Source organism: Nycticebus coucang, chromosome 3, assembly GCF_027406575.1.
Source record: "Nycticebus coucang isolate mNycCou1 chromosome 3, mNycCou1.pri, whole genome shotgun sequence".
Taxonomy (NCBI): Eukaryota; Metazoa; Chordata; class Mammalia; order Primates; family Lorisidae; genus Nycticebus; species Nycticebus coucang.
In genome coordinates, this window is record NC_069782.1 from 91,545,642 (window position 1) to 91,570,680 (window position 25,039).

The following is a 25,039-nucleotide window of genomic DNA, read 5'->3' on the forward strand; positions in this document are numbered from 1 at the left end:
TCTGTAGAGGGCCCAAAATCAAAGCAGCATCTTGCCTCGAAAGTTAGGATCACGAGGGAGGAGGGTGGCCTCCTGCTGTGCGTGTCCAGTTGCACAGGTCTGAAGCTGTCTCCCAGGTGAGAACAGCACATCCCTCCCTCCAGGCTTTGCTCCGGGTCAAAGGGCAGTCTCTATAGCCACTAGGAGGATTTCAACCAGAGCTGATCCTAATACAGGATTTTTGAACACTAAATATGCAGCATAGTGACATATTATCTCATTTTCATTCACATATGCATATGTCAGAAATTGATCTCATCCAAGAAACAATTAAGGAAACTGAGGTTAAAGGTCACACTGCCAGTAAATGGCAGAGCCTAGATTCAAACCTGGATCTTAAAGAAATTGCATTTCTATGGAAGGTACTTCAGAGTTTCTTAACCCAAAGGGGGAATTAAACAAAAAAAAAAAAGCTGGAGAATGAGGAGTCTGTCTCTGTGGGAAATTTCAAGTGCTAGTATCTAGCTGTTCACTGTACCTCAATCATGGCCTTCTAGTATTTTGACTAACAGTAAAATGTACTAAGAAATTATAAAGTCTTTGGGTGTTAACGTGATTTTCCATCTAGTGTACCATCAAAATGTTTGTAGTGTGCATTTCCCATTTTATGAAGAAACTGAGACCCTTGACAAGCTACAGAGACTTCCCCAAGGTGACCCAGTGACGTGCTGGGGTCCTGCCCTCTGGCTGGCTCAGGGGTCTCCCTGCCATAGCCTGCTGTGTACCACGCAGCGCTGGTCTCCCTTTCTGTTAGCGCTAGAATTCAAACTCAGGGTCTCCCCAGGACAAGTGCTGGAACAAACAGAGAGATAGAAAAAGAAGTGTGATTTCTAATGAAGTCTGCTTATTTCCCTCTCCCAACGCCCAGAAGGGAAGGTGCAGGAGAATCATTTGATTGTGTAAAGTCCAAATATCTACATTTTCCTGAACTTTCAGTTCGTCCCTTACTTGGGGTTGAATATTCAGACATGTTATGGCTGAGACCATTACCGAGTACTCAGCCCTACTGGTAGAAAAGCTCAGTGTGCGTGTGCCCCTGGGTGAATGAGAGAGAGGGAATGAGGATGTGAGTGGTCGCGGGGTGGAGAGGGCAGGTGTCAGTCCATAGCCAATAGCTACCTGAGCAGTCTAAGTGAACCAAAGCAAGAGGGTAAAATAGCTACAAACCAAGAGATGAAGAGGTAATCTGAGCTAACCAAGCTTTCAGACCTACCAGCGCAGGACACCAAAGCTGAGGGCTCAACACATTGGAACAAAGCTCTGGTAGAAAAAGAAGGTAGGTCCAGCAGGAGGTATGCAGATGGGCAGGGAGATGCCGATTGGTGAATATAGAAGGAATTTGCCAGATGCTGGGCCTGAGCCCTGGAATCCCTTTCACGAGTGGAGTATCTACAGCCCCAGCTGGGAGCAGGGCCTTGCAGCAGCAGGCACAGCATCTGACACCTCCCGCGTCTTACTTAGTTCCCCCCTGTGCAGTGACGGCCTCTCATCTGAGTTTCAAGGTCGGGGCAGGGAATCAGCATACCTGGTTCTAGACTGAGCCCCAACACTAACAATCTATGTGACTTCAAAAAAGCTCATACTCTCCCAGTCTTTTCATAAAAATGAGAATTATTCACCAACAGCACCCAACTCACATGGCGACATCAGGGTAATATTAAATTATGAAAGTCAAAGAAGCATTCTAAATCTATATTCTGTCCTTGGTTATAATCAGGTCAGACAAACAATTCTCTAAGATAATAACAACAATACTAATCCATGCACAGCGTTTACTGTGTTACTAGAACTTAGTATTTGTGAGACACTTAGATAACCCTCCAAACAACCTATGGGGTGGTTACTATCCTTTTACCCATTTTGCAAAGGAAACCAAAGCACAGAGATGTTAAATAACTTTCCCAAGGTCATGCAGTAAAGTGGCAGATGTGGGGTATAATCTCAGGAAGTCTGGCTTCAGAGCCTGTTGGTCTTAACTACTATGTGATAGTTTCTCTTGCCAAAGGATAAAAGAAACCAATGACCCCAGTTCCCAGGGTCTAGTAACACAGACATATTTAACTGTGAGTCAAACCAAAGTGGAAAAATCAAGATTTACATGGCAGATAAATTAGGCGGGTTGAATAACCATTCTACATGTGACAAAAATATGAAAAATAGACTTCACAGAAGAATTTGAGATAAAATTCCATTTCAGAGCAAGTTTCTGAATATGTTTAAAGATTCAATTTACAATAAAGTATTAATTCCTTTTTAGAAGATCAACAGTTACTTGTTTCTAAAACTTCATTACAAATATAAAGTAAAATCTTAAGGAGATATAATGCCAAGACCTGTGGGGTAGATTGCTATAGGAATGAGTCATGCCTCTTTATAACCACACCGTGTGCAGTCCCCTTCACATGTTCTACAGCTGGTTATATCATTTGATTTGGTCATGGAACATCAACACACATGATACAAGGATAACTTTAAAAGTACTTGGACTACTGGACTTGTGCTCTTAGAACACTCCTTCCATGTGAAATGGTTTATGCTAGACTGTTAGAGACATGTAGCTTAATTAACACCTAGAACCAACCTCTAGTCTAGACGCATAAATAAGCCCATCTCTGACCATCTAGTCCTAGTTGAACCTCCAGATAACTGTGCCTTCATGGGTGACTCAGGGTAAAAGCGGCGGCAGAACCATCCAGCTGAGCCCCAACCAAATACCTGGCCCATGGAATTGTAAATAAAATGCATGTTGTTTTAAGCCACTGGGTTTGAGGGTGGGTTATTATATAGCAAAAACTACCTGGTAAAGCCCACATCCAAGGCATTTCAGTGGGCAGCAATAAGGAACCTAGAAATTGTTGGAGAGCCTGGGATATTTTCACAGTTAGGTGGACTGAAAAGGTGGAGAGAGAAGTGTTAGTTTGGGAGGACAGTGTGTGATGTTAGTGGCTGTTTTAATCTACCTTTCATTCTGTAGTCACAGAATGGGTCTACTGGCTCAAGTAGATGGGGGAGCTGATCCTCCCCCATCTCACCAGTAGATCAGAGGAGAAAGAAGGAAAGGAGTCAGGCTGCATATCCAGAGAGAGCCAACTATTGGCTTTTGTATCTGCTGATAATAAAGTGTACCACAACCGCACAGTGATATCACTGGTCAGGCTTATATCTACGGTGTCTCCTGCATCAGCCCCTCTCAGTCCATTAGCATTATCCTCCCAGCATTACTACCACAGGTTAAAGAAGCTAAAGCACGGAATAGGGGAAGGATTCACCAAAGACAAAAACAGTATCTCAGGACTCTGGAACCAAGAGGTCCACTGATCTCTGCGGACAGCAAGTTTGAGAATAAAACCATCACCTGGTTCCATTTATTTCTTTAAAAATGAGAAACAGAAGCTCATAGAGGATGATTTGTCCAACGCCACACAGCTAAAAATGATGAATCTGATCCCTGGACTCTAATATTCTAAAATGACAAGGGTCACAAGACATGAGAAACCGTATCACCCAAATTCTAACAATCCTTCTGTCCTTGACTGATCTCAGACTATTGTCCAACTGATTGCCTAAGACAGCCATGGAAGCCACAAGATAAAATGACTATAATAATTATTCAAACAATGAGACTGGGAAGCTTGGTTGAGCAAAGCATAGAAAAGAGGAAAATTCATCAAAATCCCATTGTGACAAAGCTGTGAATTTACTCACAGACCTTTGCCTTCTACTTCTATTAAAGTGCCAATTAATAATGACCACAAGAAGCATGTTTACAATGGAGATGTTGAAATCCTAATCCCTAATGTGATGGTATGCAGAGACAGGGCCTTTGCAAGGTATTCAGGCCATGAGGGGAGATCCGTCATGATGGTGGGATGACTGTCCTCATTAGAGACACGAGAGAGCGCGTGTGCACACTCTCGCTCTTGGTGCCACGTCACAGTACAGCAGCAAGTATCATGATCAAGAACTCAAGACCATATGAGGACAATTAATGACAATTAAGGTCATGGGGGGGAGGAAAAGCAGAAAGCGGGAAGGAGGGAGAGGGGTGGGGCCTTGGTGTGTGCCCCACCTTCTGGGGGCAAGACATGAACAAGAGGGACTTTACCTAACAAATGCAATCAGTGTAACCTGGCTTAGTATACCCTCAATGAATCCCCAACAATAAAAAAAAAAAAAAAAGAAGAAAAAAAAAAGAACCCAAGACCATGCCAGCATCCCAATCTCAGACCTGCATTCTCTAAACTCTTAGAAATAAACGTTGTTTAAATCACCTCATCTATGGTATTCTGTTATAGCAGCAAGAGCTGACGGAGATAACATTTTATAGAATAAGGAACACATTAACTTATGGCTTGAAGTATAAACAATGGCTAACGAATGCTTTTGCAAAACATTCTTTAACACTGACTTATGCATATGTTAAACTTAACACATATATCTGCTTTTTATTTTCTACTCCACAGGAAAATGTCCTCTTCCCTTTTCTCACTTACTATATGAATGTGAACAAGTGATTCAACTACTCCGAGGTCTCAAATGCTCCAACAATAAAACAAGGCCATGGCACATCGAGTCTGAAGCAACACAGTGGAATGGAAAGAACTTTGGATATAATCACAGTTGAGACTGAATCATGGAGACCTGGACCTTGTTAACTGGCTGTGGGCCTATACCTCTCACCTCTTTCCACATGTGGATAACTGGAAAAGCCACATCCTTCTCACAGGGCTTGGTAAGAATTTAAAATAAGATTAATACATGTAAAGTATCCAGCACAGTGCCTAATCCCTAGAAGTGTTCAGTAAAGAACAGCTAATGATAGTGATTCATTCATTCATACCACAAATATTTACTGAACATCTACTTTGTGCTAGGCATTATTCTCTGCATGAAGGACAGAGGAGTTAACAAAACAGAGAAAACTCCCTGCGCCATGGAGCTGACATTCTATAATAGCACATAGTAATCCATAACACTAGCAGTGGAAGAGCTTTGGGCCTTACGTTACAGGAAAGCTTCCCTGATTCCACACCCACTGTAGAATCCAGAGCAGTTAGCCCTTCTACATCTCATCACAGAGGCAGGGTAGGTCCTCACCTATGTAGGGGAGGCCATACACTATTACATAATCTCCATTTCCACTGCAGAATCCAGAGCAGTTAGTCAAGTATCACAGAGGCAGGATGCAGGAGAGGCCACATACTACATCGCCTCTTCCAGCCTCTGTCATCCCCAGTCCAGGATGTATGCACCGCAGAGGGCAGGGCCAGGCCCAGACTTCACATCTCTCTTCCCCCTTAGCACCTTCTCCCTCCTTTCCCCCACCAGAAACGTTCCCCAAGCCTCCACTCGAGCCTTCCAGAACCCTAGGAGAAAACACTGGGCTTAGCAGCACTACCCCCGACTTCCCACCAGAGGTCGCCCTCCCACATAAGCCCAAGCCAACGGAACCAGCTCCGCAGCCTTGGCAGCAGCGACGTTATTTTCTTTCTCTATTTTTATCTATTAAAAAGATTTCTTCACAGCCATAACTTAGATCTCTACACTAAAATGGAGCAACAGGAAGATATAATGGTGCATTTCATTTATGAATGACCTATAATAAATTACTCTGAAGTGTCCCAAGTGCCAGAAGACAGAACGCTTTGTCTGCCCACCGACTGTATTTCACACACTTTAATTTAGCTGACACATAAAACTCATTTGACATTTTGCAGCTATTTGTTGGGGCGGGGTGGGGTGGGGTGGCGTAGGAGGGCACAACTGTGGGGCTGGGCGGGGGTAGTGGGGGCAGCAGGCAGAGGAAAGGATATTCGGTTCTTGTTGAGGGTTAAGGTATGGAGTCTGGGTAACCGTGGCAACACGAGGTCGTCCCCCAGCAGGTTGTTGTCCAAGATGAGTTCCTCCAGGCTCCTGAATGCGCTCAGTCCTTCCAGTGACCTGAAATGACAAAGGCAACAGGAAAAATGATCCTGCACTAAATCAGGGAGGCCATTATGAGCCGAAATAAATATTTTAACCTTCCCTTTCAGGACTGGGAATAGTTTGGGCTTGGTGCCTGTCAGCAAAGTGAATGACAAGAATTAGTAGCAGGAGCCGGAGTGGGGGCGGCAGGGGAGGAGAGGCCGCTGGCACTCACCGAATCCTTCACGCATTGCCAACATGAAGGATGAGGGTCACTTAGTGAGTAGCCAGGATCCAAAACAAAGGGCTTCAGATACGGCCTGCAGGATAAATTTGTCAATGTCTTGTGCCTTCAGGCACCCAGCCTCGGCTGACCCTAACCTCCATTCCCAAGATAAATAACTCTGTCACAGTTCACCTTCATTCCCTGGACACAAATTTAAGTTGTCATCCATCATTCCTGCCCAGAAATATCATACCCTCTTACAATAATAAATATAACTTCAAGTATCATTTCTTCGTGGTTCTCCTCTGTACAGTCGCAGGGGAAAGGCAAGGAAGGCTCTTTCTCTCCTTTCACATCCTTTAACTCCCCCCGCCTTTTTTTCTTTACTAATCACTTAATTTGCTTCTTCCCGGTGTTCCTGTGGCTGCCCCAAAGGCAAAGCATCTGCAGAATTACATAGTCATTCTAGTCTGAGAGGGCTTTTCTTTTTCTTTCAGTATTTCTTCTTATTTATTTTTGTTGGTGATGTGGGGAGGGAGGGTATTTCTGCTTCAAAGATCCTGGCCTGTACCCATCCTTTTTTGTACAAATCGCATAGAATATACATGAACATGTCTCTGTCTTCCCCTGATTCTTGTTCTAGGATCCTCACTGCACTGTCTATCTACTTTTAGCCTAGTAAAAATAAAAAAATAATAAAAAAAAAAAGATCCTGGCCTGAAGTTACTGTTCTAATTTTTTAATTTATGGAAAGTGGATTTCTCACTTAATTTTTTGAGAAAAGTGTAGAGTGCAGCCATATAGATGTTGAGGCAGTAAATAACATAAGCATCTGAAAGAATTAAGTACCTGGCTCAGGAAAAAAATATATATATATATCAGAAAAGGGGAAAATAGTCTTACTTATACATGCAGCTGAAAGTTAACTCTTAATTTTATAGGCTGTCATGAGTGTTGGGGGTAGAGGTGGTGTGGGCAGTTGTGCACCATTGCTTGCCCGGGTGCGTGCAGACATTAATTAAAGCAAGCCGCCCAGCAAAAGGACTTGCACAGAGACACAAACTCCCAGCTCGCTCACCTGCCAGACCCAGGAGATGTGCTGAGCTTGCACAGGCTGACAGCTGAGCTACGGCGTGGACCTGAGGGAGCGCTCGCACGGGATCCCTGGCTATTCCATAAAATGTGACGAATCAGGGAGATGTCGTCCACGCTATTTATTCACTTACTGAGAGCACTCACGTTGCAGCCTCATGTGCTAGCGTGTGCACCGTCTGTACATCTGCTATGAGTGTGAACTTTGGCACCAGAGCTTTCCCAAGGCACCCACAGCTCCCTCGTGGGATCTCTGGCAAGAGGACTCCAAAATATAGTCAATACTTGCGAGGTGTAAAATGCATTGTAAGTAATTAAATCTCTAGGTTCTGCTGGGCCAGAGCTCCGTCTGCATGCTCGTGTCTGCCAGACCTCAGGGTAGTCCCACCCAGGGCTCAGTGCCCAGAATGTGCTTCCTCCAACAACCCAGGCTGCCTGCTCCATCACAGGGGGACAGTGCCACATACATTTGGATTAAAGGTTCAGGGGTCATCATGTTTCATTTCCTTCTCCTCCTCTCTCTTTTCCTCCAGGTTCAAAGAGGCAAAGCACAACTTACACACACCCAGGCAGGAAGGTTTGGAACTTTACCTCCATGCCTGTCTCCCACAGTGTGAACTCAGGCGCATCAATAGCTGATCTGACCCCTCTTATTCTGTGTGTCCTCCAGCTCATACCATTTAATAGAGAGTAAGTGAAAGAGGACTAATGAGTCACTAGCCAATCCTGGTTTTCCTTTTTCCTTCCTCCTTTTTATTCACTCATTCTCCCAAAGCCCTGACCTTGGGGGTTTGTGGGAATGTAGGGGCACACAGATGATCAAACTCACAGAGGTGTGCAGTGGGCTTGTGCGGGGAACCTCCCTCCATTGGCAGGGCGTGACGAGCACTGATCCCAAAGTGCTGCTCAGGCCCAGGGCCCTGGTGTCCACAAGAGGAGGTGAGGCCACTGCCGGCGAGGGAACCTTAAGGATGGCTAATACATCCTTTGTGCACAGGCAGGAGTCAGAGGCATCCTCCAAATACCCACTGCTCTGGAGTTAGGTGATGCAAATATTATACTCTTAGGATGAGACACAGCAAATGGCAAGCAGAAGCAAGCACCCTTCCAGGGGCGCTTCAGGGGAGTTGTAAAACAAACCGACACAGCATGAAGAGGGGCAGAGCCCAGGAAGACCGAAGGTGCACCCATCCCCACCAAGGCCACTGTTTTCTCCCTGCAGGGTGGGCTCTGGGGCCAAGCTCCACAGTGGAGGGAGACCTCCCAGAGGAGGTGGGAAGATCAGTCTCAAATCCCCTGTCACCTGTCTGGTTTTGAGATTCTTTTTGCCATGTGATGTTATTAGCTGCTCAGTAAAAAAAAAAAGGAAACCATGTCATATGGGGTGGGGGCTTGCTAATTAGTAAATCCTTGTTTTCATGTCATTGGTATTGTGTGCACTTGGTGATTTAATCAGCTAAATTTAGAGCTGAGGGCTTGGGGACAGGAGGAGGGGGGCAGACAGTTATGCACTGTTAAATAAAATGATGAGGCAAAAACGGAAATGCTTTAAAGAACCACGTAGATCTATGCTTCTGAATAGGACAGGGACAATGACTATGGGGAAAAGGTGACATGATTGCCATTTCCCAGCCATAACGTTGTGGGTTGATGGCAACACGCACACCAAAACAAGAGCCCTGGTGCACAGGGTGACAATCACTCCAGCTTATGGGCAGTTGCTTTGATATGGAGGTGTGGGCTGGGGGCTGGAGGGGAAGGCAAGGTTTCAGACACAGCTAGAGAGGGATTGTCCTAGCCTGGTACAGAGCCACCAAAGGTCAGCAGGGAGATGTGTATATGGCTGATCAGGGCAAGTAGTTTCCTCTGGAAGCCTAATCAGCAACTTGGGAATTCCCTGCAGGTTGCCTGCCTCCCCCTCCATCAGGAGCACAGCCAGGATCTCGCCCACAGGTACCATCTTCTTACCTCCTTCCCTCACTCTCTGGGCCCTGCCTCAGCTCCCCCAGGAGCCATAGCAGCTGCCAGGAGAGCTTGAGTGCCTTTTCCAAAGTCACATCAAAATGACAAAACATCACAACGCATTCGGCTCCAATGGATTCAAACAGAGAGAACTTTTAAGTTTCCACTGTAATTAACCCTATCCTCGTTAAGATAATTATGATCAAGCTTCCTGTCACAGTTAATATCCCAGCATCATCGCCCGTGGCTCACACTCTGCCCTCATTAGCTTATAAAAACAGTGGCGCTAAACAGGCAGCGGCTGCCCTGCCCGGCCAAGGCCCTGACTGGGGGCTGTCATGGAGGGGCCTAGGGCAGAGCGGCGGGCCCCACAGAAGGGCTGTCCCTTGAACCTCAGTCTCTCCTGCTCCTGGGTGGGCACAACCTCACTGACCTTCATTCTTTTCCCCCCAAATTAGCCACTTAACACAATGGAGAAATAGGGAGGCGAGGCCAGGCCAGGCTGGTAGGATTGCTTATGAGTTACTTCTGGCTTATAACTCCTCCCTTTCCCTGGTCCCTGACCTCCCCACCCCCCCACCCCCCCCCCAAAAAAAAAACTAGCCAAAACACTGTGCCATAAAAATCACTAGAGGACACTTCCAGAACCCCTGGTTCAGTCCCTGGAATATAGGCTGTGCCAAGTGTTAGATCTCTCTTCTCCAGCTCCCCAGCCTATACCAGGGGTGATGTACAGCCTGTCCTGAGATAGGCAGGGGGCAGTGGAGACCGCTAACCACAGACCCTCCTTGGGACTGGATTTGGCCTCAAGTCCAGGACCAAAGGTTAAGATATTCTCAAACCAATTAAGAACTCTATGAAGGTCTTTATCTGTGTCCTTAGATATCCATCTAAATGTCCCTAACCAAACTTTTAACTGAGTAGAGAGGGAGACCATGGGAATTCTAGATGTGGAGGCCATGGGACTTCACATGTTTAACATCTGCCAGGCTGGCTAGTTCCCCTAGACCTTCAATGATCAGGTGTTGCCTGGTCTTTCTGGATGATTTCTGTCTGTCCAGCTCCCACCAAGAGGGTATCTCAGTGCAACCTCTAAACACCTGGCAAACTTAAATGCACAGTGAGGACTCACTGCCTCCTCACCAACTGACTACTGCCCCAGCCTGTGAGTGTCTGAGAGAGAAGCAGCCACTAGAATCCAAGGATGGGACAGAGAGTGGGACTCAGGACAATGGCCAGGAGCTACAGGGGCAATCTGTAAGCATGCATTCTTTCAGAGGCCAGAATGCCTCCCATCTTTACTTTGGGGCCTTGTGTCTGAGAGCAGAAAGGAGTAACATTTAGCGAGTCTACACCAGGATACCAGTGTAGGTTACTTAAATAGGTCTTTACCAATATGTAAATAATTGCAACTTTGAGCACATTTCTTGTCACCCTGGCCATGGCTCTTCATAGTTCAGCAGCTAAGAGGTCAATGCCCACCACAGCATAGGGCCACCAAAGACCCGGATCTAGCCTGCGTCCATTCTGACTGCTCAGTGCAGTTGTTAAATAGTTTAAACATCACCCTTAGGAGCAGAAATAATAACTTGCTCCTCCCTTATTCCCCCACCATGCCAGGTATGGTGCTAAGCACACAGGATATCCATGGAAAATGTCTGCGAATTAACTTAGCACAGGAGCCATGACCAAAGCTGCAGGAACAGGATGGGACACACAAAAATAACTGGTGGAGAATGAAGGAAGAAAGAAGAGAATTGGTGTGGTATGATGTGACTGCTCATGTCCCAGTAAATGGGCCCCTGTCTTTCTTTCTGCAAACTATCCTATTTAAATGGCTACAGTTATGTAACTATATCATATGTGTGTGTGTATATACATAGACACACACATCTATAAATATATACACAATACTATATATAGCATATAGAGTTGATTCTCTTTCTATCTGTATATTTTTGTTTGTTTGTTTTTGAGACAGAGTCTCACTCTGTTCCCCTGGGCTACAGTCCTGTGGTGTCATCAGAGCTCACAGCAATCTCAAACTCCTGATTTTAAGTGATCCTCCTGCCTCAGCCTCCCAAATAGCTGGAACTACAGGTGCCTGCCATGATGGCCAGCTAATTTTTCTATTTTTAGTAGAGACAGAGTTTTGCTCTTGCTCAGGCTGATCTTAAACTCCTGAACTCAAGAGATCCTCCTACCTCGGCCTCCCAGAGTGCTAGGATTACAAGTGTGAGCCACCATGCCTGGCCAGTTTTCTGTATTTTTCTGTATATAGTAGAATCACTGTAGTTGACCACCTCCGTAAGTTGACCTAATTTTCATAAATGAGACAAGCACCACATGTCCATGTATCACTATAGCAGCCTAGTTCCTTCTATTGGTCCCCTTTGCATGTTGACTAGTTTGTTAAAATACCTTGGGTGGTCAACTTACAAAGGTCCTACTGTATTTCTCTGCCATTCTAGTCATTTAGCCAGATATGTATGTACAAATAGTAATATAAAATAATTAGTCCACACTGCAAGTGTATCAGTAGGGTATAGAAGTGTCTTTAGAAACAGAAGAATGTGGCAAAGGTTCTGGGCTACACAAGACGGTGCACACTGGCCGAGAGCGGTGGCTCACACCTGTAATCTTAGCACTCTGGGAGGCCCAGGGAGGTGGATTGCTTGAGCTCAGGAGTTCGAGACCAGCCTGAGCAAAAAATGAGACCCCCATCTCTACTAAAAATAGAAAAACTGAGGCAAGAGGATCACTTAAGCCCAAGAGTTGGAGGTTGCTGTGAGCTATGATGCCACAGCACTCTACCAAGGGCAACAGTTTTTCTCTGTCTAAAAATAAAAGATGGTGCACACTGACATCAGGAGGCATTGCAGCATATGACTTTGGGGTTAAAATCAACCCCAAAGCTCTACTGAGGTCCCTGCCATGAAGGATAACATGAGCTGAAGAGAATAAAATTAAACACTGAGGTGAGAGATTTGAATCCAAGACCAGTCAAAAAACCAAGGTAATTAACTAAGTCCGAAGCACCCACATATCATATCTAAGAGTACTAAGAAAACTCACAAATATGACACCTGAAGAAGAATAAAAAGCTAGACACCCAGAAATAGATACCTTCAGTTAATTTTTTTGACAAGGTAGGTAAGAAGGTTGCTTCTCTAATTTTTGGATTCATGAGTTTATAAATCTGTCTGTATGAAGGGCTGGTCGGATTCTTCCTCTGAACTGATTTTTGCTCTGCTTAGGACGATGTGAATAATGTATCTGATCATACTACCAAGAATCTTTTTACTTTTGCCACCAAGAATCTCAGAGCTAGATTGTGACCCAATTGTGAAAAGGTAACACCTCATGATCACTATGTATGTTTTCTAACTTCATTGTCAAGGCTTAAATAATTTTTTTTACAGTCTTGATATTTTATTTTTCTATGTATTACTTTTTATTAATTCTATAATAATAAGCTAGCCCAAACCCTTTGCAGATTGAGGTAGGATATATACCAATATATCACAGATCTTTGAATAGGCAGTTTCTATGCGTTTAGGAAAAATTCTATGAGACCAGCTGTTCATGGAGATACTAGGAATAAAGAAGTTACATTCAGAGTTCAGAATGGCTTTCAATAAGCTTCTAACCATATCCTTGTGATGGGAAGGCAAAAGCAGGATGGAGAATGACAACTTTAGGTAGAGTCATAACTGGTTTAAAAATGTACCTGAAGGGGGTGGCATCTGTGGCTCAAAGGAGTAGGGCGCCGGCCCCATGTGCCAGAGGTGGCGGGTTCAAGCCCAGCCCCAGCCAAAAACTGCAAAAAAAAAATGCACCTGAAGGATATTGATGAATATTTGAAATCACTCTAGGAGGGAAGATTCTAGAGACTTTGGCCTGGAGTTTTGGCCAATGATTTTGTTAAGGACATGCTTGTCACATTTGCAAAGGACAAGGCCCAAAGAAACTATTGAGAAGGATCCAAAATGATTCTGTGAGCATTAAACATTGATTCGCACAGTAAGATGAAAATTCACAACATCTAATGCAAAGAACTACATGTAGACTTAACATTCAACCAACCAAAAGCAGCCACCTAAAAAAATTACAAGGCAAATAAAAATTTGGAAAATGTTTGCAAACACTTGAATAGTCTAAGACTTAACACCCTAAATATAAAACAGCTTTTATAAATCATTAAAGAAAAGCGGAAGCCCTAATAGAAAAATGATCAAAAAGCTAGGCAGGAAATTTATAAGGAAATTAGTCAGTAATAAAAATGTGGGAGAAATGTTTACCTTGATTAGGAATCTAGAATATTCTAATTAAATTACCTATTGATGTTGCTTTCTTAAATTTTAACTCAGTTTTGTCAACAGTCCAAGGTAACAAACATTCAACTGATAGGAGACTAAAATAGTTATAACCTGTCTGAATGGCAATTTATATTAGAAACCTTACAAGTAATCGTCTCTTCACTTAGTAATTCCAATTCTAATAATTTATTCAGTAAATATGAAAAATGTGTACATTTTAAGTATGTTTAGTACATTATTTGTAACATTGTAAATGAGTCTAAATGCCCAATGATCAAAGAATGATTAAAGATCTATATGTCTGCATAATAAACTACCATGCAGCAATTAAAAACGACATTATAGACAAATATCCTGTGAGTCAGCAAAATTTTCATGCTAAACATTTAAGTACATAACATTAAGTTAAAATACATTATGATACATATACCCCAAGATCTCATATATGGAAATTAAAAGTCACCCATATGTTCCTCTCCATCCTTCACACAAACTTGAATTTGTGCCATGTTTTTCTGAGTATTTTATTCCATGCTGGTAGATAAGAATCATGAAAATATCCTTCAATCATTGTTTCTCATTTATAAGCTGCTAATATATAATCTTGTACATACTTTCTGACAATTCTGTATACACATACACCCACAAACACACTTACACACATATACTTATATATTTTATGTACATATCTGCAAGATACAAAATATTACCCCCTGGGCAATGGGTTATGGGTAATTTTTTATAGTTTTCTCCAATTACTAAATTTTCTATCCTGAATAAGTACTTTATAAACAGGAAAAACTCTAGTAAATATTTCTTTTAAATAAAACGATTCCACATGCACAAAAGTAGAAGCTGTAGTTAATGTGTGGTGTATATGAAGAGGGCTCAGTATGACTTGCCAGGTGGGGCTACCACAGAAGCTCGTCTCATCCTTCCCACTCTACAGCTCTGCTGGCCCCTGCATACCTCTGCCTAGAACTCTGTTTCAATTCTGGTACAGACTCAAAGGGACACTGGCATTCAGAAACACTACCCCCAAGGAGAACAACCAGGAGGTGAAGGGTGTAAGAAACGGTGATTAAGATGGTGAAGGCTGGCTGGGCGTGGGGCTCACGCCTGTAATTTTAGCAACCTGGGAGGCTAAGATAGGTGGATTGCTTGAGGTCAGGAGTTCAAGGCCAGCCTGAAGAAGAGTAAGACTCGTTACTACTAAAAATAGAAAAAATAGCCAGGCATTGTAGTGGGCGCCTATAGTCCGAGCTATTCAGGAGGCTGAGGCAAGAGGATCACGTGAGCCCAAGAGTTTGAGGTTACTGTGAGCTAAGATGATACCAGGACACTCTATCCAGAGCAACAGAGTGAGACTCTGTCTCAAAAAAAATTTTTTAAAGTAAATAAAAAGACAGTCCAGGCTGCTTAACCAGGAGCAGAGAAGTCTAAGTCATTACACAGTACTAAGGCTATAGGGTTCTGGAAGGCAGAATCAAAAACAAATAGGAGAAAATTATGTGAGTTGGGATGAAATGTGTTGAACCAATTTTTTTTTTAAATCTTGTCAAAGTAGAGGAACTGTTCACTAAAGAATTTATGCTTTTCAGAATGTTTGGAGGGTATTTCTGTACAGAGATTAGAATTGGTGACATCTAATGGTCTATCCAGATACTGTGGTATCTGACTGGAACTCATTCTTCCATAACTACAGTTCACCAGGGCTACCAAAAGTCATTTTACCCTGCCAATGGGCCCCTATGAGTTAACCTGGTGGAAGAGGGGAGCAGAGAGTCTGAGCTTTGTCATTCCCATCTCACTAAATTCTCTGCCTTACTCTTATCATCTAGCTGAGACTGTGCAAAGCCCTCTTTAATATTTTCCTAAGTATGTGGACATCCTCATAATAAAAAAGGCACATCCCAACACACTGGCCTCTTATAGCCTGTAAACTACATATTAAAGCTACAGCTCTATTTGTGTGAAATGTGTCCTATGAAGGTCTTGTTATAGACTCATAGACTTGGAGTCCTAAAAGAATTTTAGGGTGTTCCATCTGCCTGCTTCACAGAAGGTAAGGATTGCCCAGAGAGATAAAGTACCTGAAACTATACAAAATAGCTAAGTTCACATCTAGAAACTCAGTACATATCAATGCTAAACTATCTCTAAATAATTTCTAGTTATGGTCCAGAAATTCACCATTGCAACATCCTTCATCCAAACATCAAGTGTAGCTTTGTTATCCGATTATAACAATGAACACAAATGGTTTTGTCTTTTGGTCTATATTCCCTGATTTTCACAGAACAATCTCCCAAATGACTAGTTCTCAGAGTTTTTGCTGTGGCAAAAAGAGATTAAGTACGCATTAAGCAGGGTTGAGATTCAGCAGCTAATGGTCTCCTTGGCACGCACGTGCTCAGCCCAATCATTTATAAAAATGTACTGAGTGCCAAGCACTTCGCTAGTCTCTGGAGCTACGGAGATGACCGTGGCATGGTTCCCTACTACAAAGCAGTAGGTACAGACAGGGAAGCACTTACCAGATTACATGGGGTACTCCTATGTCATGTTTAGATGAACATGCCACTTTGAACAGAGGGTGGGCTAGGGAAGGCTTTAAAGAGGAGGTGAGCTTGAGCTAAGTCTCAATGCAATTGAATTCTAAACCTTTGAGCATCTACTTATACCTTATTCCACATTTGGTGACAAGGGGACATAAGAACAATAGGCACTCAAGTAATCTACAGTCCCAAAAGTCTATTTAATATCAAAAAGCATGCCATGGGGCACCTGCTTCCAGCATGACAGCTATTCGCTAGCACCTACATCTGGGGACACAAAAGTTGCACACACCATGGAATCTGCTTCCGGTGAGCTTACGAAAGAGAGAGAAAAGTGACGCTTGAAATCAGCAGAAATGATACAGGACAGTATATCATTAAGCGATGTAGGGAAGATGGTCTCTAGAAGTTGAGAGAAAGAGATGAAGGCTGTGTGTAGTGCATGGCCTTTTCCAGCCCGCCCCTCTCATGTTTGTCTTGAAGTTATTTTAGCAAGGAAGTCTCTAAGGACACAGATAAGGAGCTGACCCAAGAACATGCGAGCTGACTGACAAGCTCTGTGTCCTGCTCCCATCCTTCCCCCTTTCTGAGATGTCCCCCTCCTCTAAGAGAATCTTTCCTGCATTTTTCCCACCCTGGTGACAGGGTTTGGCCCAGGCTCTGACTGCATCTCTAAAATTATTTTGATTCACGGCTTGAGATTTTACAAAACTACACATGCACGCACGGAGCCTGTGGCCTCAGGATCGTGTTTGTTTTTAAGAGTCTAAAGAGTGAGTTTGTTTGGCGGGTTCTATAAATGGAGGTTTTCTTTGCTAGGGAGATGTGAGGGAGCGGACACGGTGTGCCGCAGCCCCGGTATGTGTGCACGTCGCCATGGGGTGGACGCAGCGCCCGGAGGGGGAGGCTCCCACAGCCATTGGGCAAACATATGTTGGGCCAAGAACACTGCTCTTCAGCCTCATGAACTGTTTGCTTGAAAGATAACAGTGTCTCTTCCACACAAGCCTTTCACCACCCTCCATAAAGGGAATTTTTAATTCAACAGATGGTGTCTACTCATTGCAAACCAACCAGAAAAGGAGACATTTACATGGCTGGGCCTCAAGGCCCTAGGGACCCAGAGGGGCCCCAATCAAATACTTGCCCAAAGACCAGCTCCCCATGGTCAGGGCCCCCCTGGAATGGAATGGAATGGAATCAGGCCAGGAAAGCCAGCAGAAACGTGCCAACTGCTGATTCTGTGAGGTCCCAGTTGGCTGAAGAAGGTGAAAACATGTTTTCTGTCCCAGACTACAAGATAGCTTTATATCTCGAGCAGCAAAGAAGGCTCTAGGCCAGTGGTTCTCAACCTTCCTAATGCTGTGACCCTTTAATACAGTTCCTCATGTTGTGGTGACCCCCAACCATAAAATTATTTTTATTGCTACTTCATAACTGTAATTTTTGCTACTGTTATGAATTGTAATGTAAGTATCTAAAATGTAGGACATATTTAGGCAACCCGTGTGAAAGGGTTGTTCGATCCCCAAAGGGGTCGCGACCTACAGGTTGAAGACCGTTGCTCTAGGAGATACGGGGACCACCAAAAGTGGCTTGCTATTGCAGACATTTTCTTCCTTCCAAAATAGCTCTAGCTCTGTCCTTCGTGAAACATCTCAAAGAACAACTTTGAGATTTGCTTTCCATTTCCTATCACTATACATCCTGTGCCCCAAGTATTAACATAGAACAACATTGGTGATAAAAAGATCAGATGTTTGCAATGTGGAGAAGAATTTTTCCTAGGGCTAAACCAAGGCTCTTGCCTCATTGTCTGCGTCTGGTTATCTGATTGCTACGCATGATGGTAGAATGCAAGCGTGGCATTTTCACAGCCAGTGTGTTGTACTGATGGACGCTATCTTGTCAACTCAGCCAGGCCAAACCCCAATGTAGCAAGTAAACAGACACAGGAAGACCACTTTGGGGACGCGAGCTCTTTAAGTCCTGGATGTGGTCTAAGACCTCCGAAAAATAACACTTGCAAAGTTTCATGCTCTCATCTATCACGGGGTGGAAAAATCCCTGAGCTGCACACTTTGCAGGTACCAGTCTGAGAATCACAGAGATACGGGACATGAGAGCAAACCTGGATCAATACAAGGACTGTTGTTAGCTGAAAGATTGTTTATGAAAAATAAATGTGGATATTTTCTTTTCAAAGGAAGAAATGAATTGCCTTAGAAAAGGAAACACATAGCTAAACCTTCCAAAGAAATACTAATAGGTATTCAGAATCAGCTGACCACACTAGGAGCTTCGAAGAACCTGTCTTAAGAATACCAGGGAACCTTATTCTTGCCCTGCTTTGGTCCCTACCACGCTATTATTGCTTCTGCCAAATCCTTGCCCTCTCTGGGTCTCACTTTACTCATCTGTAAACTGGGGATACTAGACTATTTTGGAGGACGTTTCAATCCATTTCAAACATCCTTAGCACCAAGGCGAGTTGCAGGAGAAAAACTACCAGACTGATGCTTTATCACCGCCTTAGCCATTCTACCATTCAGGAAAACATCCAGCATGGGTGTGGCAGGCCACCCACAAACTCCAGAAGGCCAGAAGGAAGGCGGTCAGAGAGCAGGGCATGTTTCAAGCCTTAAGTATGAAAACTGATAAGATCTGAGAAAAGTTGGGGAAGGAAAAAATTGCCTCCCCCACACCCTGCTTTTCTTCATCTTTCACAGCAACCCAAACTTGGAAGTGACAGGCAAAGCCTCACATGGCTCAGGGGGCAAAAGATAAATGTTTGATGAATTGACTGTTGGTTGGGAAGTGATGGACTTCGTGTGTGTGTAATGGCTGAGCTGCCTGTCCATGTCCATCGCCTGCGAAGATAAGATGCTGTAATGAATGGACCTTGAGATGCCCTGGACAGAGGCAGCTTTAATTTGATTGGTTTTAATAAAATTAATTCTTAAAAAAGAAGAAGAGGATGATAGGAAGATTCAGAAGAAGATGGTAGAAGGAAGGAGATAGCAATCTGAGTGATCAGAATGACTGAGAATCACACGCTCACGGGGTGGACATTTTGCCATTCATCGTGCCAGACAAGTAAGAGGAAGGAGGTTTGATTTCATTACGTCTATAAATCATCAAAAAGCCTATGTGCCTGGTATTGTGCAGGGACACTTGAGACAGTGAGATTAAGTGGCCTGGCTGAAAAGAAAGGTATACTAAGAAGCACGGAAGGGATCGTTCATTCCTGTGTTGATTCTTCTTTGGGGGAATTCTTACCGAGCAGCCCCTTCTCCAGGTCGAGGGTGAATGACAGAGGTTTTCTTCCAGCCCCCGTGGAGCCTGTGGGGCAGTAAGGCAAGGCCTTGCTAGCAAAGCAAGGAAGATGCTTCTGGCCTAAGCACCCTTGTCATGATAAGTGCTCTCTGCCAGGCAGCCAGGCCAGCACTTCCTTGTACCCTGGGCCCCACGGCTAATTGCCCATTTCTATATTTATTCCTGACTTGGGTCCCCTGGTCCTACATTTGTATTTGGTGTCACTCAGTTGACAAGCTATTCTCCACCAGAACAGCACATTGCTTGTGAAAACACCACGATGGATGCCAAGGACAGCAATCAGATAACTAGAGAAGCAGAGAGGAGAAAAGAAGCTTAAGACATCCCCCCGCAGAAACTCTAGCTGCGGCTGTGAGTAAATCCCTCTGTGGACCTTGGTTTCTTCCAAACACAAAATGTGGGGTTAGAGCAAACAATGGGCTCAACCTTTTAACTACCTTTTATTTGAAGCCTTCTATGAACCAGGCACCCTGTGAGGCGCTGGGGGTATAATCTTGTCCCCCAGGGGCCCGAGATCATATGAACAGAGGCTAAACACATGACCATAATAGCACAGTGAGGTCTAAGTGCCTCTTCTGCCTCCGAATGACCTTCAAACTTCTTCAAAGTATCTTCTAATATCCAAATATCTTAAGACTTGAGTTCTAACATCCACTTTCCTTTGACTTTTAAGACAAAGTACAGAATTACAAATATGTTTGGTTGTCCAAGCATTGAAATGGTCATCTCCCATAATACCAGGCACCTTCCCAGCCTTAGGAGGAAGGAGCCTCCACAACATGCAACATGAAAAACAACTCTTCCCCTGGTCCCGCCCCGGCAGGTACACGTTTTTCTGTGACCGCAAAAGGAAAGTCACTCATTACTAAACAGCTCAGCAAGGTTCGCACTATGGGAGAATATAAAGTTTTATGAGTGGGCCTCTCTTTTTCTCTCTGGGTGTAAGTGAGAAAGTGAGAGAGAGAGAGGGGAAGCCAAGAGGCCTGGCTCGGAGTCCAGGGTGAATTATAGACTGCCGCTCAAGATTCACAGCTCTTCGTGGTAGGAGGTTAATATTCTCACATGTCATTAGGTCTGCTGGCTCTCCTGATGGTTCACTGAAGCAGGCAGCAAATTATTTCCTCCTGCTGCAGAGGACAGCACACTTCAAAGCAAGGGAACTCAGGTCAGGATGGGCCTCCGGGTAGATTAATGACTTCGGATCACCAGAGGTTGTCTGTAGGTAAGAATGGGCCTGACGCTTTTGACAAAGCTGACTTTTTGATCAGTCTTGACCCAGCTTTCAAGACAGATCTCCAGATTTTATTCCTATCACCTTCTAAGGACCTGCCAAGACCTGGGGGGAGATTGAGTAACTGGAAACGCCTCCACCTGCTCTCTGCTGATGTGCGTCCCTCCCACAGTGCAAGGTGGAGTTTACACCCCATCTCCTCCCAGGAGACTACTCAGCCTGTCCCAAACCCAGCCGAGCACGCTTGGGCTGCACGCCCAAAGGATCGTGTTTGCAGGCTCCTTCTTCCACTGGTCCACAGACTCGTGCCTCCTTTCCAGAAGAAATGTCCAGGAAGAGACCCAGAAATGTTTGTATTACAGGCTCATCAAAACATTTGCTTGATGCCGGGTACAGCAGCGTGTGCCTATAGTCCCAGAATAAGCCTAGGGATTTGAGTGCAGCCTAGGCAATATAGGAAGACCAAGTCTCAATAAACAAATAAAAATACCCAAAACACAAGAAAAACATTTGTTTGAAGGTAGCTCTGAAAACACCATTTTTAAAGGTAACACTGAGAGAAAAAGAAGGAGTTATAGAAAGCATAAGATGCTCAAAATCATGGAAAAATACAAGGTGGACCTTTCTCGGGTTCAGAATTGCTAGGTAAGTACATTTAGTGCCAATGCCCACCATGGTCTATATTCTGTTTTCAGTTCCAGGTTTTCTAAATAGCAGGAACGCTCTTGCTGGGGTCACTAGCACCATCTGAGAGGTTGCCCCAGTGAAAGGATAGGGGAGGTGCCGGGGAACCTGGGAAAAACTATGCAGACAGGCCCTCCAGGCTCCACATACAGGGCTCCCTGGGCAGGCATCTTGGGCCAGGAACCAGGAATTCTAGTCCCATGGCTGGAGGTGAGACAGACTTAATAAGGGGCCTGCAGCACTGCACTGGGGGAAGTACAATGCACTAACAGCAGGCAGCCTCTCATTTCCAACCTGGACATACAAATGAAAGCTTGGGAAGCACTTGGTAATCCACAAAGTACTCCAGGAATCTGAGTAGTCCTTACTGTCCCAATCCAGTCTCCTTCCCCTGCTCCACTCACTTAGAAATGTTCTCTTTTGTTTTCTGCTCCTCCTTCCCTATCATTTCTCTCTTTCCTTGAAAATATCTTTACTTACTTCTATATAACAAATCTCTAACAACGTGCCATCATGAGGACAAACAAAACACACACATTCACACTCAGGCACCCAGTCTCTATACACATACAGCACAGACAGCTAAGAGGCCAGACCGGAGAGCCCCTCGTGTCCAGCATGGGTCAGACTCTGAAATGCAAAGCTCCCCTGAGCTGGCCACCCACCTAGGCAGCCCTTCCTCGGCTCACTCAGGGTTTGCCACAGGATCAGGAAAGCATTGCACCTGGGGTCTGCTGACTGGCTGCACTGGAGAGCCCTGCTCCTCTCTGGGCCTCAGATTCCTCCAGAGTAGAATAAAGAGGGGTGACTAGATCAGAGTGCCTAAAAGCTTATAAACCCTGCGTCAGACTCTCCTGAGACAATTATCAAAACTGTGAATGCAAATGCCCAGCCCTCACTTACAAACAAGGCTCTTTGTGAGGGGGTCCAGGTATCCACAGTCTAATTTCCCAAAGTCATTACTGTTTGCAAAGTGAGAGAGCCACTGGGGGCTCCCAACTCAAATACACATTCAGGTTCTAGTCAGGTGGTACAACACATTCCAATGAATCCCAGGGGCGATGATAGACACACCACTACTCTAGGTATGGAAGACGAAAAAGACTGTCAATTAAAAATGACCCAAACCTTCCCTCCCTTAAAATGCCTCAGCAAAGCGCTTCTTTTTATATCATGCTTGTTGCTTTGCAAGAAAATATGATTCAAGGTCATTACTACAACAATTAGTATTTGCTTTATAATATCAAGTTTATGTTATTTCTGCATACATAACAATTTTGTCTTTCCGTGTCAAATCACAAAGAATTCTTGAGTGACGTGTGAAATACCCAAGATGTGTAAATCAACCGAAACAAAGGTAAGAATAAGCACAACCAATTCAGGTGTGCACTGATAACAACTCCATCGCAGCTGCCTCTTGGTCAATGACAATTTCAAGATGCTGTCAATTTTGAGATGGATTCAGTAATGCTAAATGCGAAACAAACGTACATCTCAGACATGCTGACATACAGAACATGTGCATAAGACAGCAGGGAGAGGTGAGGACTGAAGCAATCAGAGGGCGTGCATCCCCTACCAGGTCTATATAGCATTTGTGTTGAACACAGACACCGTGGTGAACTGTGTCTGGCCCAAAGGTACGATGACCATATAATTTGTCTAAACTGGGGCACCTCCTCAAATAAAAGGGACACTATTTGTCAGGAAAACAGGTGTTCACTAAAACTTTCCTGGGCAAACCAGGAAGAAATTTACCCTACTCCTTAGCCACGAAACAGGGACTTCCGCGTAATGGGATCACTACAGCCAATCAATTCGAACATTTAGAATCTACAAGAGTATGCAGTGATTGAAGCTACTTGTCACTTTCTGTCTTTAAAAATCCCTGGGACCCTGACATCTTTATGCCTTGTATAGCTCCTCTAACTCTCCTCAGCCGTCTAGCAATCACCCACAACTGCACCCTTCCTAATAGAAAGGGTCTGCACGTCCTCCCGAGAGACCACTGCAGACCCACACAGACAGCCCCGCAATTGAAGGGATTAGATCAGTAGTTCTCAAGTAGGGGGCCATATTCACCCCCAAGAGACATTTGGCAACATCTGAAGACATTCTTGGTTGTCATGACTTGATAATACCACTGGCATTTAGCAAACACAGGCCAGGATGCTACAATACGTGGGATAGCCCTCTACAACAAAGTATTATCTGATCCAAGGCATTGTTAGTGTCAAGGTTAAGAAACTCTGGATTAGATGAAGGGTAATGCTTTCCTCCTTTGTGGGGTGAGCTGTTCTTCCTTTGAGTTCTGACAACTGTCCTGGCAAGCTCTCCTCCACAGCTGCCGAGGGGTACAGCTAAATCCTGCTAGCCCACGTCATGATCTAGGAAGGAGCCTCCACAGCGACTGAAGAGACGGTACGGCTGTCAGTCTCCTCAAGGAAAGTAATAGAACTTTCCCAGTTTCATGGGAGCAGACAAGATTGACAGACTGTGTGACTTTTCCCCTCTCCAATATCACTAGAAAAGAAAGTGACAGCAAACATATCAGATGGGATGAAGCTGCAGCTCTCGTTAGCACTCAGAGGCCCTGAACTTCCACAGACGTTTACACATGTGCCCGAGAGTCAGAACAGCTCAGGAAAACACCCCATGAAGACGGGGCTTAAGCCAGGTCCCCCTCAGACACTTCAGATCTGCCCCAACACAGCTACCTGAGTGTGGGCAGAGAAGTCACCTTGATCATGTGTCACAGGCTCCTCTTTCCATAGGGAACCAGGCTGGAAGGACAACCTCCCCACACATGCATCTTTTAGAGAAGGGAGAATCCTGCAGGCCATGGCAGATCAAGGACAGAAAACAAAGGGACTTGCTCAAGACCAAGGACAGAACAGGAGGACCCCAGATCTCAAAATCAGACCAGAAACACCTTTTTAGTTCCCTAGGGCCTACTGTATCAAGTGCAAAAACTGGGTCCTTTAGAACAACAGAAATGTGTCTCCCGGTCCTGGCTGGAAACCTGCAATCACAGGGTCAGGCTTCCCCTGCCCCAGGCCGCCCTCCTGTCTCCTAGTGGCCTGCAGTGTAACTGCAGTCTTCACGAGGTGTTTGCCCTGTGTCTGTCTCTTCAGATGGCGTTCTTTCCGTAAGGACACCAATCACATTGAATTAGGGGCCTACTCTACTCCGGTATGATCTTTTCTTAACTGACTTTATCAATGGTAATCCTATTTCTTTCTTTCTTTTTTTTGCAGTTTTTGGCCAGGGCTGGGTTTGAACCCCACCACTGTTGGCATATGGGGCCGGCACCCTACTCCTTTGAGCCACAGGTGGCACCAGCAATCCTATTTCTAAAGAAGGTCACATTCTGAGGCACTGGAGATTTGGACTCCATGAATTTTGGAGTAAGGGACATAGTTCAGGCCGTATAAACCTAAGTAAGTGCTATTCTTTTTTTTTTTTTTTTTTTTTGCATTTTTTTGGCCACCTCCAGCATATGGGGCCAGTGCCCTACCCCTTTGAGCCACAGGCACCTCCAGTAAGTGCTATTCTTATGAAGAATGCCATGGTTCTCATCAGTGCCTAAAGAGGGGATTTCATGAAACACAGCATCACAAGCAGCTACGCAAGCTCGGCACTGAGCCATGAGCACTGATGGGGCGGTCAATCCAAACCTCCTTAAACC

At 44.6% G+C, this 25,039-nt stretch overlaps 1 protein-coding gene across 1 annotated transcript in view; it reads right to left on the reverse strand.

Moving 5' to 3' along the window:
- Window positions 1-25,039, reverse strand: part of LRMDA (leucine rich melanocyte differentiation associated) — a 777,564-nt gene that overhangs the window by 513,834 nt on the left and 238,691 nt on the right. Inside the window, exon 2 of the mRNA XM_053583012.1 lies at window positions 5,853-5,979. Within this exon, the coding sequence (XP_053438987.1) occupies window positions 5,853-5,979 (127 nt within the window). The remainder of the gene's footprint in view (window positions 1-5,852; window positions 5,980-25,039) is intronic.